General features: G+C 35.8%; 1 protein-coding gene across 6 annotated transcripts in view; it reads left to right on the top strand.

The window, feature by feature from the left end:
• scaper (S-phase cyclin A-associated protein in the ER) overlaps nt 1–14,287 on the top strand; it is a 146,632-nt gene extending 132,345 nt beyond the window's left edge. For 4 of the 6 annotated variants that reach the window (XM_055191842.2, XM_055191839.2, XM_055191841.2 and 1 more), the window contains 3 exons: nt 8,084–8,275; nt 13,064–13,112; nt 13,505–14,287. In XM_055191842.2, the coding sequence (XP_055047817.2) occupies nt 8,084–8,275; nt 13,064–13,112; nt 13,505–13,635 (372 nt within the window). In that variant the 3' untranslated portion in view covers nt 13,636–14,287. The remainder of the gene's footprint in view (nt 1–8,083; nt 8,276–13,063; nt 13,113–13,504) is intronic. The other 2 variants (XM_055191840.2, XM_055191844.2) reach the window with 1 other exon arrangement.
• The last annotated feature ends 3,499 nt before the right edge of the window (nt 14,288–17,786 follow it).

Below are 17,786 nucleotides of genomic sequence, written 5' to 3'. Positions count from 1 at the left end.
AAATAGACATTTGGATATACCAATATGCTTTTGAAGGTAAACTTGACTTTCAAACCGTACTTCTTGATCAAAAATCGACTTCAGAAGTGGATGCCAGTTTTGTACAAGAAAGTTTATTCAAGATTTCAAGAATTCAAGATTTTATTTTGTTTTGATTCATAACCTGATGGTTGGCACACAAGCCATTTTGACAGTGGTTTATGCCACTTGTTGATTATTTATAGTGTTAATAACAAAGCCAAATGCTGTTTTATGTCCATCATAAAAATATTATTTGCCACACTGCAAAAAATGACTTTCTTAGCTAGTATTTTTGTCTCGTTTTTTGTACAAATATCTAAAAATTATTAACCCTTATGTGTTTTTGGGGCTATTTTGGGGTTTTTCTAGTCTTAATTAGGCCACAATTTTTTCTGTGTTTTTGCAAGTAGAATGATTTTTGGTGAAAAATCTTATAGTTACACATATTTTAAGAAAATGCTTCAATTTTTTTTCAAAAACTCAACAAGTATAAATAGACATTTGGATATACCAATATGCTTTTGAAGGTAAACTTGACTTTCAAACCGTACTTCTTGATCAAAAATCGACTTCAGAAGTGGATGCCAGTTTTGTATAAGAAATTTTATTCAAGATTTCAAGAATTCAAGATTTTATTTTGTTTTGATTCATAACCTGATGGTTGGCACACAAGCCATTTTGACACTGGTTTATGCCACTTGTTGAATATTTATAGTGTTAATAACAAAGCCAAATGCTGTTTTATGTCCATCATAAAAATATTATTTGCCACACTGCAAAAAATGACTTTCTTAGCTAGTATTTTTGTCTCGTTTTTAGTACAAATATCTAAAAATTATTAACCCTTATGTGTTGTTGGGGCCATTTTGGGTTTTTTCTAGTCTTAATTAGGCCAAAATTTTTTCTGCGTTTTTGCAAGTAGAATGATTTTTGGTGAAAAATCTTATAGTTACACATATTTTAAGAAAATGCTTCAATTTTTTTTTAAAAACTCAACAATATACCATGAGTAAATGTATTACCCTTTTGTGGCTCTGCGATCAAAAAATGTTGTTATTATATAAGGCAATGGGGGCAAAAATGTCCACAAACCATGTTTGATGCTGTACTGCAAAAAATGATTTTCAAGAAAAAAAAATCTTAGTATTTTTGTCTTGTTTTTGGTGAAAATCAAAAAATTCTTAAATTAAGATGCTTTTTCTTGATGAGCAAAACGACACAAGAAAATAAGTCTAGTTTTTAGACCAAAAATATCAAATTAAAGTGATTTTGCCAAAAAACATCTGCCAATGGGGTAAGCATTGTGTTAAATATTTTTTGCTTACCCCATTGGCAATGTTTTTCCTAATCTTTTACATGTCCAAGACTGTGAAAAAGGTGAAAAAATCCAGCAGACAATCACTTTTTATTCTGAAAATCATTTCGTGTTTTTTTTCCCTCAAATCAGTGACATCACTTATGAACTTGTCAATTAAAGAGTTAAAATCATGCAGTTTTTGTAAACATTTTGTAGTTTTGATCAGTACTGAGGATGATTAACAGATGTATGCCAAAAAAAAAAAAATATTCATCTGATACATTTTTACAGCCGTTTAATTTAGTGGCCTTTTTGGCACGAAAGGGTAGTGAATTGGAACAATGCACACGGGTTAAATCAAGATGCATTTTCTTGATAAGCAAAATGACCAAAGAAAACAAATGTAGTTTTTATACAATAACAATATAATATTTAAGTAAATTTGTGCTTAAAACTAGCAAAAATCTGCCAATGGGGTAAGCAAATTCTTCTTGAATATAGTGTTTAATAAAAATGTTCAAGATTTTTTGCTTACCCCATTGGCAATGTTTTTACTTATCTTTTACATGTCCAAGACTGTGAAAAAGGTGGGGTGGAAAATCCAGTCCACAATCACTTTTTATACTGAAAATCATTTTGTGTTTTTTTTTTCCCCCTTAAATCAGTGACATCACTTATGAACTTGGCAATTGAAGAGTTAAAATCATGCAGTTTTTGTAAACATTTGGTAGTTTTGATCAGTACTGAGGATGATTAACAGATGTATGCCCAAAAAATTGAAAAAAATATTCATCTGATACACTACATTAAACAGCCGTTTAATGTAGTGGCCTTTTTTGGCACGAAAGGGTAGTGAATTGGAACAATGCACAATGGTTAAATCAAGATGCATTTTCTTGATAAGCAAAGTGACCTAAGAAAATAAATGTAGTTTTATACAAAAACAATATAATATAAAAGTAAATTTGTGCTTAAAACTAGCAAAAAATGGGGTTACTTTTTTCTCAATTGAAAAAAAATTCACCCCATTGGCCAATTTTATTGAATTCACTTAAATTGTGTTTTTTTTATTTTGTTTAAAAACTAGACTTATTTTTCTTAGGTCATATTATTCATTAAGAAAATGCATCTTAATTTAAGAATTTGTAAATATTTGTACTAAAAAACAAGACGACAATACTATGTAAGAAAGTCAATTTTTGAAGTGTAATGAAGCAAATTATTCTGAAAATGTTACACCATATATATCCACTTTTTTCAATATGCGGCCTCACTCAAAACTTGCGGACGGTGTTTTGTTAAAGAAAATCTGTTTTTATTTTCTGTATACACCTGCCACTTCAGCAAATGCTTTTAAGATATCGTGGTCGAAGAGCCAGATTGATCTAATCCACCACACCTATCGCCTCTTCTGGTGTACATGTCCCGCCCTACAAGTGCAAGGTTATCTCCCGTGCCCTCAAAACCCTGTGTTGTTTCTAGCCTTTGAATCCGACGTTAACCGTTGTTGAAATGTTCCTTCAACAGTCCATTATCACAGTGATAACCCAACCCTCTTTGATTAGCTTGCCCGGACCAGACCACCACAAGCCGACGTTTCGGGAATTCACCGAACGCCTTTGAATTCCCATCATGATCTGCCGATGGCTGACGGCTGACTCGGGGCAGATTTACGCCCTCCCTGAAGGGTGAATTCAAGTTGAAGATACTTTTGCATTGTCTGATTTTTCCGTGTTTGTTTTGCAATAAATCCTTCAGAGTTTAGGGCCACATTTGCATTTAATGCTGTGTTTGAGCACGATCCAGGTCAGATCGGCTTTTTAAAAAGTAAAGATTATCTTTTGTGCAATCGAAGATGACACTTGATTTATTCAGCAAACAGTAATAATTCAGTGATCCCTTGCCAATGCGCTGGTGTGCCGACCCGTTTTTATGGGGTTTTCATGAGAAGAGCGTTCTTTCTGTTTTGAGGGACTTGACAGTCTCTCAGTCTTTTAATTTTATGTTTACGCCCATGTACCAGTCGCCGTCAGGTCGTCTGTGTGGACGGTTAAGAGGGGGCGTTAGGCGTTGTTCAGATAAGGTCTTTCAGTCATAACTTCCTCTTCTGAGTGCTCTCTTTGTATCCACGTATGTAGGCAGACCTTCTGTCTTATCAGAAGAACCGAAATTCTCCCATCATCTTGGTTTGCTTCATCTTTAAGGCGTAACAAAAGATTTGTGGTTATTTGGAAAGAGCGGAGCTGCTGAGGTGTCTTGGCACTACGGGACAATTACATCAAGATTACCTCGTGTACGTCACGTGTATGCAAGCCTCCTTAGGAAAACTCAGCATCCTACACAATGTAAAGGTCATTATGTGAAAACATAACCTTGATATCTTTAATACTAACTGATAAGATTGAAATCAATGAGTGAAATCAAAGTTTGATACTCCTAGTCTCATAATTGGATTATGAGAATTAAAACTGGATTTCACAGAGTCTGATATATTATAAAACCCATACCACAACCATTACCATTACAGTCGCATGTGTTATGTAGGATGAATTCAGCAGAAAACGTGTTGGAATGCAATTTTTTGCTGCTATAGGCTTTATTGAAGCGGCATTAAATTATAACAGAGCAAATTACTTTCCTATTTGAATAAAGGACATATGTGGGGCTCGACGCCAGTTCGGCAGCCACTTTCTGACTGAAACCAGATGATTTAAGTAATTATATATTCCACACTTTCATTGGTTTGGTTTCCGTTCCATATACACTAGATTAATTTACATTACGATGTAAATCCGTTCTCTCGTCCTCATGTAAATTAGACGACAACCGAGTTTTCAGTGGCTGACCATTTTTCTTTTTTTAGCAATTTTAAGATTAATGTCTGAACTTACTATAACCATTATTTTTAGAGGATTTAAAAATATTTTCTGTAGAATTATTAAAAATGTTTTTAGATTATCATTATCAAAAATGATCATTACCGCAACATGATATTACATTAAATATATGCATTTACAAACTCATGTTTCGGTAATGAGAACTAAAAAGTTGTCTAGGTACTATGACAAACAAAAATTCAATCTGGAGAGAAAAAATAAGAACTCCTTACCTGCTAGCCATCTTGAGTGTCACAGTCAATTACACTTTCAACAATTTTTTTTGTTGTTGAAAATATTGGTTCCTTTAGGGTTTAAACAATGATTGAAAATTGTTGCGGAGGATGAGACACATTTATATTCCTTACTATTGTCACTACATTTACCAATGATCACAAATACCACATGTTTCTTTACTGTAAATGTTTATACCATAACATGCACTGAAGCTTTTTATTTTTTAGAGTTTTTAATTATAAATATTTCCATGTTAAAGAACCCAAATCCAGTCTTGGACACGTTGCGGTAATGAAATTTTACTCCTTAATTGTGGAAAAAACAACAAAATTGGTTTGTATGTCATTTGAAATCATATGCAAAATAGTACATGAAGAGATGTTTGTAACTGTATGCTTCTTATTTTGATACTCTTACTTTGTGGGTTTTCAGTGGCTGACCATTTTTCTTTTATAGCAATTTTAGTAACCAAGAAATGACTTTATTTTCTGTGTAGAAATGGCATCCCTGAAACTCACAACAGTTTGTGGTATTTGCACACGAGTCATCTTACAACATAATTATATTATAAATGAACTGTTGAATTTGCATCCAGCCCTCATGTCCGATATCTTTTATCTGTTTTTACAAAGACGCGCCGTGGCTCCGTGTGTCGTAGCGCCCATCAATTTAACTGTCGGCATTCATCTCTCCTCCACCTTATCCACTTTTCATCAAAGAACAAACTCCGACTCGCAGGTCTCCTTCCTCCTCGCCCCGAGCCGCTTGGAGCGTGCATGTTTGCGTTTCGCTGCGTTAACTTTACGCTTCCTTTGTCTCGAGTTGACAGGCCGGGAGTTATGTAACGGGCCGCCCGTAAAAAAACGGCCCTGTTTGAAAACACCAGCGCCTCTCTACTTGAGACAACACTAGACGCTCGACCCCATCGCTTCCTTACTTTATGGCCATCTGTGTTAAAACGGGGGAGGAGGGCGAGTCAGCATCGCAAGTTCAAACGCCTGCCGTTGCTTTTATGATGTCAATGACTGAATGGATACCTCGGCAGACACTGGTACTGGATGACTTGGCCAAGCTCCTAATCCAAGTTTGGGGCCGGTAAGGGGCAGGGTCATTACTTCAGCCGGGTGGGGGGGTGAGTTTACGGCTTGGGTTGGGGCCGGAGGTAACCTCTGTACGTTTCCCCTGCGGACACTTGAGGGGGACACGTTGTTTAGGCGTGTGAAGATGAAGCACCGCGAGCTGAAGGATTATGAGATGGGTACGTGATTTGTGGGCGCAACCCCCATAGACTAAAACACTCGCATTTGGGCTTGTTCACGAAACGCGCACAGAACGAATTTGTTTAAATAATTTGTAACGCAATTAAATGCTTATGTTTGTAAACAAAAATTCTGATTACACAATGCAAGTTCACATAAAAAGTTGGGTGATTCTCACGAAATCCAGATTTAGAAGGTGTCCAGCATCAGAATTTTTAAAAAGCCCTTGAAGCCAATTTTTTTGCACATATAAGATTAAGGTCTGAACTTATTTTTAGAAGATTTAAAATATTTTCTATAGAATTATTTACATTTTTTTAGATTATCATTAACAAAAATGATCATTACCGCAACATGATATTACATTAAATATATGCATTTACAAACTCATGTTTCGGTAATGAGAACTAAAAAAGTTGTCTAGGTACTATGACAAACAAAATTTTAACTTTTAACTGGAGAGAAAAAATAAGAACTGCTTAGCTGGTAGCCATCTTGAGTGTCACAGTCAATTATGTCCCTTCCAACATTTTTTTTTAAAAAATGTTAGTTCATTGAGGGCTTAAACAATGATTGAAAATTGTTGCGGAGGATGAGAAAATTGGTCATTTATATTCCTTATTATGTCTCTACATTTACCAATGATCACAAATACCACATGTTTCTTTACTGTAAATGTTTATAGTATAACATGCACTGAAGCTTTTTATTTTTTAGATTTTTTAATTTTAAATATTTCCATGTCAAAGAACCCAAATCCAGTCATGGACATGTAGCGGTAATGAAAATGTTCCCCTTAAATGTGGAAAAAAAATTGGTTTGTATGATGTCATTTGAAATCATGTGCAAAATAGTACGTGAAGAGATGTTTATAACTGATGCTTCTTATTTTGATACTCTTACTTTGCATTTACATTTTTATCTAAATGTTTCACGACACCTCATAAGTCTAATTTCGTGAGAATCTCCCAGTTGTGTGGCGAATGTTCAACTTCTCGACTTGTGACGCATGATTCCGCTCATTGTCCGAATCACTCAATCCCCAGGTTTTGAGGGAAAGGTGCCAAGTGCTCATAAATCTGGTTTAACCATCTCATTAATGATAAGAAATACAGTGATATCTCTCGCACTCCCTCGTGTTGTCCAGAAACGATGGAAGAGATTGATTCTGTACTTTTTACATCTTGGCATTTTCATCTCACCCTTTTCTGACACTACGCAGATCTTTCCGAAAACAAGCAGATCTTTTTGAATTATTTCGATGATGCCGCATTGGTAGCGCATGAAGTCCGTTCATTCCAGCATTAATATGCAATACGTGCCGGATGATTCGAGACCAGTCTATACTTTTGCTCTAAAGGGGCCATTAAATGGCTCCACGGTGGCTTGTTTCAGTCGTTTCTGCGAGGTATCTTTAAACATTTCTTAATGCGGAGCGACATGGGCCCGAAGCCTTTGAACGCTGCTGTAGAACGTTGCGTTTTAAGGAGCTTCTCCTGTTAAACGATAAAAGAGGTGAGTTATCACTTTGTTTATCGTGCTCTTAAACCCTCGAAGGGTATTATTAAAGCAGAGCGTGCTCTGGAAAGTATTGTTAAGAGTATTTTTTAAAATCTTGTAAATCCTGATAATTTATGTCACCCTTTTTCCCAAAACCATCACCACGCCCACCCCATGGCGGTTTGGGGTCAATCGACGGATGCATGTACCTGTACTGTTTAATGCCCCTCCTCTTTATTTCCCCCAAATCCCTCTTTCAGTCAGGATTTACTGTGGTGACCTTCTGACTGCCTGGTTCCCTTCCCATGCTCCCGAACCTCTTCGTAAGCTTGTAGCTTTTCCCCATTTTCCCATCCGAGGCACGGTGTTTAATTAATCAGAAAAGGCCTCTTGTGATTTGGTTTTAATTCCTGGGGCTGGACTTACAGTTTTGATTGACAGCGGTGATAAATGAAAGGTGGCCCGGTATGAACTCCATTCCGGGTATTACTTCATTTATTAAAGTGGGACTGGCCCTGTTTGCTTGTTTCGGCTCCAAAATCTGACCCGCAAACACTCATTTCTGCGCACCGAGACTGTAATACAGCACAGATGATCCTCGGCACGAGAACATCTATCAGCGATCGACATTCGTCAGCTTCCTGTCATTTCGCGCTGGGCGGATCTGAACCCGCGTACGTTCAGAAGTGGATGAGGCATCCCTGTCATGTGTTTTATGGAGTGTAATTGTACGCCGGGAGGCAGTGCCCTCTATTTCTCCTCTTAATGGCTGTTTGTGTTGTTTTAGTGGCAGATTTACGTGTGGGACGGGCAGCGAGGGGCGGGTTGATTTACAGCTGACTGTGGCTTTGGCCTCACTGGTTGTTGTGTGCATGTCGCCGTGTGTGTTCCAGGTGATCGTGCAGTCTGGCCGGCAGCCCAGCGTGCTGCAGAAACTGTGTCAGCTGCCGTTCCAGTATTTCAGCCACCCGCGACTCATCCGAGTGCTCTTCCCATCGCTCATCTGCGCATGCTACAATAACCAGCAGAACAAAGTCATCCTGCAACAAGAAATGAGCTGTGTGCTGCTGGCCACTTTTATACAGGTATTGACCTTCACACCACTTACTCGCATCTTCATTCACAAACTATATTATTACACGCATGTTTGGCAATTCAGTGTCAAATTCATTAGACCAATCGTTACTGTTAATAATTATGTAAGGAATAATAATTTTAATTACTATTCCTTTTAATTATTTGAAAATAATGCACATCCAAGGTGGTAATGCGGCACGATGCGATCTGGATGTGTTTTTTTTTTAATAAATAATTCAAATAAGTCAATTATTCCTCTTATACCACAGTTGCTATGGGACCTATTTTTAAAAAGTTAGGTTTACAGAAAAATAATCAACACCCATTTAACATTTCTCAACCAATCAGAATAAAGCATTCAACAGCCCCGTGGTATAAATACTGTAATAACACCCTGTGTATTACAAATACATTTTTAGTCCTAACTGCAGTACATTAAACCAGGGGTTGTCAAATTTTGATTTTGAAGGACCACTTTTCCCAAATATATATCCATATTTTTATAAAATAATTTAAACAGTAGTAAATAGTAAAACTTTTGCTTTATATTCCTCCCCTTTAAATTTTCTAGGGACCCCTTCAATTTTTGAAAACCCCTGCATTAAACCACATTTATGCATTTGGCCGACACTTTTATTCAAAGTAACTTGCAGTGCATTCAAGCCATGCATTTTTTCTTTTTATCAGATGAGTGTTACTTTGCATTGCCAGCTCAATTCTCTATAACCTATAAGAACCAATGGCAAAAGTGTAATATGGGACTATCTGTTTGTCCAAACAAGGGTTTAAAACTTGCCCTTTTTGAGCCAACCCTGGGTTGAAAATAACCCAGCTTTTTTAAGTGTAACTGATTTGCCACTTCACTTAAAAATGCTGAAAAAAACTTAATCTACAAAATGATTCTACAGTATAATGGTTTGGGACAAATAACACAACATTTAGGTTTGTGCATATTTTACCCATCCATGGGTCGAAACAGACCTGTATTTTTAAGTGCAGTGGCAAATCAGTTACTTTCCAAAAAAATATGCTGGGTTATTTCAATCCAGCGTTGGCTCAAAAAGGGAAGAATCCAGCCAGTTGGTTTGTAATTTAATCTATGCTGTGTTGTTTGAACCCAAAATGCTGTGTTGTTGTAACCCAATGGCTCAAAAAGGGATAAACCCAGCCAGTTGGGTTAAAATTTACCTATGATGGGTTGGGTTAGATATGGCAATTTTGTATGTTAATTTAGACCAAAATTTGGGTTTGTCCATATTTTAGCCATCCAAATCATTTTTTTTAAAGGATTAGTCCATTTTCTTAAAAAAAAAAAATTTACTCACCACCATGTCATCCAAAAAGTTGATGTTTTTCTTTGTTCAGTCGAGAAGAAATTATGTTTTTTGAGGAAAACATTCCAGGATTTTTCTCATTTTAATGGACTTTAATAGAACCCAACACTTAACACTTAACTCAACACTTAACAGTTTTTTTCAGCGGAGTTTCAAAGGACTCTAAACGATCTCAAACAAGGCATAAGGGTCTTATCTAGCGAAACGATTGTCATTTTTTACACAAAAAATAAAAAATATGCACTTTAAACCACAAATTCTCTTCTTTCTCCTGCTGTGTGACGAGCCAGCGTGACCTCACATTTATGCTAGTGATGAAGAAAGGTCACGTGTTACATATACGAAACGCACATTTGCGGACCATTTTAAAAAATACACTGATACAAAGACATTAATTGGTATCATTCGACATACAACGTCGGAACGGTCCTCTTTCTCCACACTGGGTCGTAGTTTCGCGTTCGTCCTCTGTGACCTCTTGACGTGATGACGTATTGCGTGAGGTCACGCTGGCTCATCACAGGACCGGACCTAGACGAGAAGTTGTGGTTTAAAAGTGCATATTTTTTATTTTTCTTGTATAAAGACTGAACAAAGAAAGACATTTTGGATGACATGGTGGTGAGTAAATTATCTGCATTTTTTTAAGAAAATTGACTAATCCTTTAAGTGAAATGTCAAAACAGTTAACATCTGTTTGTCCAAACAATGGTAAAGGGTTTTAAAACTTGTTTGGGTTCAAATTAATCTATACTATGATGATTTGGGACAAATAACACGACATTTGGGTTTGTATATATTTTACCCATCCATTGGTTGAAATAAATCAGCATTTTTAAGTGCAGTGGCAAATCAGTTAGACTCAAAAAAACAAAACAAAAAAACAAAAAACGGGTTATTTTCAACCCAGCGTTGGCTCAAAAAGGGACAAATCCAGCCAGTTGGTTTGTAATTTAACCTATGATGGGTTGGGTCAGATATGGTAATTTTGTAGGTTAATTTAACCCAGCAGTTGGGTTTGTCCATATTTCATATTTACCTCCATATTTATTTCATATTGTAGGGGTTCAAAGGGGTTCAAAAAGGGACAAATCCAGCCATTTAACCTATTCGATGCTGTTTTAACCCAAATTGCTGGGTTGTTGTAACCCAATGGCTCGGTTTGTCTCTTTTTTACCCAATGCTGGGTTGAAAATTACACAGCTTTTTTAGAGTCTACATAATTTTTTGTTTAACCCCTTCAAATTCTGCGTCCACTGGAATAGATATCACATGTTTTGTAGTTCAAACTAATAAAAATGCTGATCAACTAATATAATAAAATATCCCACATCTCATAATCCTCCTTACTACTGGATGCATCAATCTGTGATACTATCAATATCAAACCCTTCCTATTTTCTATTTCTCCTTTCTTTATTTGTTTTTCACCTAAACTGCCCCCCTTTCCACCCCAAATGAAGCAGCTTTCATCTCACAGATGGATGGTTTCCTCTGTCTGTATGAGTGGATTTACCTGCCACTACTTGAGCCTCTTGTAAACACCCTCTCTCTTCATCTTCATCCTGACGTGACTTCCCACACTACACCACTGCTGCCTTTACTTGAGGAAAGATTTACTCTTACTCCAGCAAAGACGGCGAATTCAAGCAATAGAAAGACAAGGCACTGACAGAAGCCTTATCTATTTAAGGTTCAGAATTAAAGTAAAAATTGGGTTGTTTCTTGATTTAAAAAAAATAGGATTAGTCCATTTTCGTAAAAAAAAATCCAGATAATTTACTCACCACCATGTCATCTTAAATGTTGATGTCTTTCTTTGTTCAGTCGAGAAGAAATTATGTTTTTTGAGGATTTTTCTCATTTTAATGGAGTTTAATGGACCCCAACACTTCTTAATGCAGTTTAAAATTGCAGTTTCAAAGGACTCTAAACGATCTCAAACGAGGCATAAGGGTCTTATCTACGAAACGATTGTCATTTTTGACAAGACAAAAAAATGCACTTTTAAACCACAACTTCTCGTTTTCCTCCGGTTCTGTGACACGCCAGCGTGACCTCGCGTAATACGTCATCACGTCAAGAGGTCACAGATGACGTATGGGAAACTACGCCCCAGTGTTTACAGGTGTGGAGAAAGAGGACCGTTACAACGTTGTTGTATGTCGAATGATACTAGTTAATGTCTTTGTGTCAGTTTATTGTTTAAAATGGTCCGCAAATGTCCACGTCATTATGCAATTACTTGGGGGAAGAAGAGAAGTTGTGGTTCAAAAGTGCATTTTTTTTTTCTTGCCACAAATGACAATCGTTTCGCTAGATAAGACCCTTATGCCTCGTTTGGGAGTCCTTTGAAACTGCAATTTTGAACTGCATTGGAACTGTTGAGTGTTGGGGTCCATTGGAGTCCATTAGAGTGGGAAAAATCCTGGAATGTTTTCCACAAAAACCATAATTTCTTCTTGACTAAACAAAGAAAGACATCGACATTTTGGATGAACATGGTGGTGAGTAAATTATCTGGATTTTTTTAAGAAAATTGACTAATCCTTTAACTGAAGGTTTACATTACTGACATTTTGAAAAATGTGCATTAACAAATGAACTGCTATGACTTTGTCTCATTCGTTTATTTATTCGTAAAAGTGCAGTACCAACTCCGAGGTTGCAGGTTATTTTCCTACTACATGCTTTCTAATTTCTGTAAGCTAGCCGTTAGAAAAGAAAGAAAGAAAAACAAAAGATTTAGATAATATCACTAATTGATGTTATCTTGTAGATGGGATTATAGAAAGGGAGCAGTGCTTGCTAGTGTTTAGGGGGAAAACGCACTGTTTACTACACTTTAAAAATTTTTGGTTATTGTTGGGTACATATTGAACTGACTGGGTTATAAATTAACTCAGCTGGGGTGATTTAACCCAAGTGCTGGGTGATTCAACGCATAACCCAATAGTGAAATCCAGTCAAAATTCTCGATATAATTTTGAGATTAGGAACATCAAGGTTTGCTTTGAATCTTTGACATGACCTCACCCAGTCAATATTTTAGATATCAATGTTATTTTTTTTCTGAATGTTCTTTACATTATGTAGGATGATTTTATGCAGAAAACAGTAAAACACAAATAAAAATAATGTTAGCTTGGGTTTTTTTCATCTCAATGGTTTGGACAAACAGGTAATCTTAGGCCAAATTTGTTCCATTGGCTTCCCATTTACTTTAATTTCAATATTTGTACTTTTATTTCGCTGCCATAGTCAAATTACGATCAGATCGTTTGTAAATGTAAATTTTTTGAATAATTTTTTCATTCTATAAAGTACCAACTCCGAAATTGCGGCTGGGATATGCACATATTTTCTTAAAACAACATGCTTTCCCCTCTCTCTAAGCTAGCCGTCTGGGGCGGGGATAACGTATAAAATGTATCCGGTTTGATTTGGTTTTCTCTATTCCAGGACTGTGCCACCAGCGACAGCCAATCGGACAGCAGGGCTTCACAACCAGGTGAGATTTTAACCACACTATTTGCCGTGTTTGACCTTGTTCGAAAACATATCCACAAGGTGAAACGTGTCATTTCTCGCGACGACAGATCTTTGCTTTTACAGTAAATGCGTGCTTGATTTTACCCATAAGCGTTGGAACTAAACAAAATGCACTTAAGTAGTACACGCATCACACATTGCATAGGGGCATTAGAAAACATTTCATGCTTTTGTCTGGTTAATGCGGCATGCCGTCGCATCAAATGCATTTGTTGTTCTTACTGTCATATTGATTTGCCAATGGTTTGTTTTATCTTCTATTACTTCGCCAAAAATTTAAAAGGGTTTTAGTGCTCACAAAAGAAGGCATCGATTCAGGAACACCTCTTAATTCTTCGTTTCCTTTGTCAGTTACAAAGCTCTGTCTTTCTCCATCAGACAAGGGCTGGGCTCCTCTGGACTACTGCGACCTCGCCAACCGATTCCCAAGAGATCAATGGGACGCCGCACTACAGTTCTTCCTCAAGAAGCAGGAGGAGTGAGATTGCCAACGTTGGTAGTAAGCCCTGCAATACAAAAAGTGTACTGGAAGGGATTCACGGCACACATAACTTGTAATCAGACTTACCAATAACTTTAGTTGGGGCTAAAATCAATCTTTATGCGGATACTGCACATTAATTACATTGTTTAACTTTAAAGAACTTCAATGAATTCGCGCAAATAGTTGTGAGCAATAGAACATGTTTACAAATAGATGGTGTTTTTTGCATTCGTGATGATAATGAAGAGATGTACAGCATGAAAATCTTTCTAAACTTTCGATTTGACTTTTGTGGGTGTTGTATTGTTTGTAAATAAAAAATGCATTCGGACAGTGACGTACAGTAGAATAAACATAAGCTCTTATTTAATTTATATACTGTAGAATGACGAGTTACCTCATCTGTTAAAATGCATAGAAAGGAAAATGATGTCTTGTTGCTGACATATTATTCTTTTTGTTAAATATGTTTGGTTGTTTAGTTTCTTTCCTTTGTTTTTATACTCTAATTTATACACCCTTAAAAATATATTCAGCACACTTTTTGCTCCTTTATAGATGTGTTTGTGAGCATTGAAGCACTTAAAAAGAGTTTGATTGAAGAAAACTGGATGTCCCGTGACAACTTTAATAAAATATTTAATAATGCACATTCGGGTTTGTTTGTTTTAGGGTTTTTTTCCCTCATTTTTCCACAAAACAAGAAATGATGTTTATAGTGAACGCCCTCTCGATTGTTCATCCAAAACATTACAATATCTACACATTTACCCTGCTTACAGACATAGTCGTGTTTCAATAGCATGGTAAAAATGTCCGAATTCCTTTTGGGGATGGATCAATTACAATCTTTCAAACGTTTCCAATAAGGGCAACATATTTCACTGAGATCTTTAAATGAGTATATCTCGATTATATATTTGTTGAAAGACCTAAAACTTGACTTTTTGGGGTAAATTGTGTTGTATATAAAGGGTTGTGGGCTTCTAACCAGACGCCCATGGGGCACTACAATCAGCCCACTGTTTTTCGGTCCTCATCTCTCGATCTGTACTTTCTTTCTGTCTTTTTCTGTACCTGTGTGACTCACATCTACACACCACTGCCTCTGAGTCATTCAATATACTAATGTGTCAACACAAGCTGGAGCCTTTCGGCTCAGAACCACCTTTACCATCACTCCTGCTCCAGATCTGAATATAAATGTGTTAATATATGAGAGGAAAAAGCATTAGGGTTACTTAGGTTGGCTACTGAGAAATTTTCAACTATTACTTTTAGATTTAGCTATTTTGCATTTTATGTGAGACTTTAAGAATATATATTTGACAACTTGAATAGGCTCGGCAGTGATTTGCTGGCTGTTTTTATAGAGCAATTCCACTATTTGCTATTCCACGACCATATGAGATCTTGACATTCTTATGGTTTTGGCAGGTCGACGTGAACTTGCATGACAGGGAACTTGCACTTGCGTTACTTTGCTTTTTTTATGATTTATAAACGTTTTTAGATGCGAAATTTGTTTGCTGAATTTGTTTCGAGTGTAGTGAAATATTTTTCTTGTTTAAGAAAATTTAATTGGACTGATGTTTCAAAGCAAATTCAGTTTTGAAAAAGAAGACTTGGATAAAGTGTTTCTGATGTCGAAATATTGGCTAACATTTAAAGATACAGATGTGGAGTTTGCAACAATATATCCCAGGACATGCCAATGAAGTGTCTGATATAAAATATATCATTTTCTTCGCGAAATATAAAATCGTTTACTTTTAAACAATTATTAAGATTAACTCTGTTTTAATATGTAATTTAATACTATGTCATTTTATATATTAATAAAGATTTCTGACAGTTTAAAGACATTTAATATACAAGCTGTTAGTTTCGATGCTTAGTAAAATTGAAATAATGTATATATATATTAATATTAAAATAAATCATATTTATCGGCTTTAAATGGCTTTATATGTGGTTGCCAATTAAATAAAACAATATGTTTTACTAACTTTGACGTTTGCATTATTTTTTAAAAACACAATAAGCAGTATTTTTAGGTTATTCGATATTTTTACAGTTCGGCTCTGAATTTGTACCATTTACCGTTATTTATTTTTATGGTTCGTTTTAAATCTATTTGTATTGTATAAAGCGCAACATAAATAAGCTAAATCAACCTGAAACTAAATATCTGGATGTTTTGCCTTTTTCTTGTGTCTGGTGTGTCATCATCTAAAATATTTGGATATGAAGTATTTCGTTTGAATGTGTAGTAAATTCCTTTTTTATTGATAGCTAACATTCGACTTAAAACTAAAACTGAATAAAGCGGACCGTCAAATTAATGTTAACTGTTAAATATTTATGTTTATTGAATAGTTACAAATAAGATTTAAAACTAAATATTTTCTGTACACTTGTAGAATAAATCTGACAGACAAAGACCGAGCTGTAATTTGTAAAGAATTTAAAGATTTGTTTTGCACAAACATGAACTTGGCTTAAGTGTGCGTTTATTTAATTATAGCTAAATTATTGAATTAGGGACGGAATTTGAACCGAGATGTAACTCTTGACCTCTGGTCATGACATCTGAATCGTTATTTCTCCCTAAAGCAACTATCCAAATGCATTTATGTAAGCAAATAGAGCTGTCGTTTAGAGAAAGTAAAAAATGTATTTGATCATTTTAATGTTCACAATAACGGTTTAATTTTTCAGAATGAAATCTACACTAAGTAGCCTACCAGTTCATCATTTTTAAAATGATCTAATATTAGGGCTGATTTATATTTTACTTTGATTAAAGTCCGTCTTAGATACGATTTGTGGATTTTAAAGACGATTGAGATACTCTTAAAATGATATAAAATAATTTTTTTATAAATTCAAGTAAATTCGCATTTTTAATGCGAATTCTTGCAGCAAAATATTATGTTTTAGACTTTGGAAACATGAAACAAACGCATTAAAGCCATTTGATTTTATAAAAACACTCAGCACACGTTACATCTATTGACGATTTTGTGTAGATCCGCAATGTCATATAGTGGACGCGTGATCAATGATGTCAATGTTTTGATGGCGATCAATCAGTTTAATTCAATAATGTAGGTGCCAAAAGCGGTTCTTCTTTCCAATGCTACAGAACCTTGTGGTTCCACAAATAACCCAGTCTAAGGTTCTAAAAACATGTTTTCCTCACATTTTATAGAAACTACACTACAAATAAAATCATTTATACAGCAGAAAGATTTGTTAGAGGTTCTTTATGGAACCATACACCCCGAAGAACCTTTTTTAAGGTTCCTAAATTTTTCCCAGTCATAACCATTTATATACATAGCCTAAATCAATAGACAAGAGAGAGCTAAGACTGAAATTATCTATAAAACAAATTTTGAACGGCGCATAAAACTGAAGAAACGAAAGTCAGGTATTTGAATAGTTTTAGCGATTATCCTTACTAGAGATGCATTATCTGAGACAAACTTTAGGGATTATCTTGACAAAACGGCCCGCAGTGATTTCACTCTGATTTGCTGATGTCCAGCGGCTATCTTTTGACCCGGAATGAAAATAAAGCCCGGATACGCAAGGGTGCGCTTGCCGAAAGGGGGTCCCGTTAACAGAGAGGTGGCTTCGGGTTTGTTGTGCTTCGTTTGCAGGTGATGCCGAACGCAGATAAGAGGCCGCCGATCCCTGTCCTCCGTCTAGACTCACAGCTTTACGAGCAACACGAGATTGATCACTGCACGAGCCTGCTGGGGCTTCAATGAGTCACTCAGTATCCGGTCGGTGAGATAGATAGATTTGCATTCATTGATACATGAGTGGCTGTTGTAGCCTCTGTATTTAGGGCTGAATGTGATGGATCAGAGATCTGTGAATCACCTTATAGACTCAAGACCAAGGCTGTGAGCAGAGGATGGGCATAATAGAGATAAGAAGACATGAAAATGTTGTTTATATAAACCAAATACATGAGTGTTTGTCTGCAGAAAATACTTTTTTGTCTTAAAAATACATTTTAAAAATCATTTTAGGATTATTTCTCATCCTTATTGGTGATTTATAACCTTGAATATACAAATATTTAAATATAATCGATTTGATTATTTTGAAGGATACCAATATTATGAAAGATTT

This window comes from Misgurnus anguillicaudatus, chromosome 6 (assembly GCF_027580225.2).
Source record: "Misgurnus anguillicaudatus chromosome 6, ASM2758022v2, whole genome shotgun sequence".
NCBI lineage: Eukaryota > Metazoa > Chordata > Actinopteri > Cypriniformes > Cobitidae > Misgurnus > Misgurnus anguillicaudatus.
This window is presented reverse-complemented; position numbering and strand designations above follow the sequence as displayed.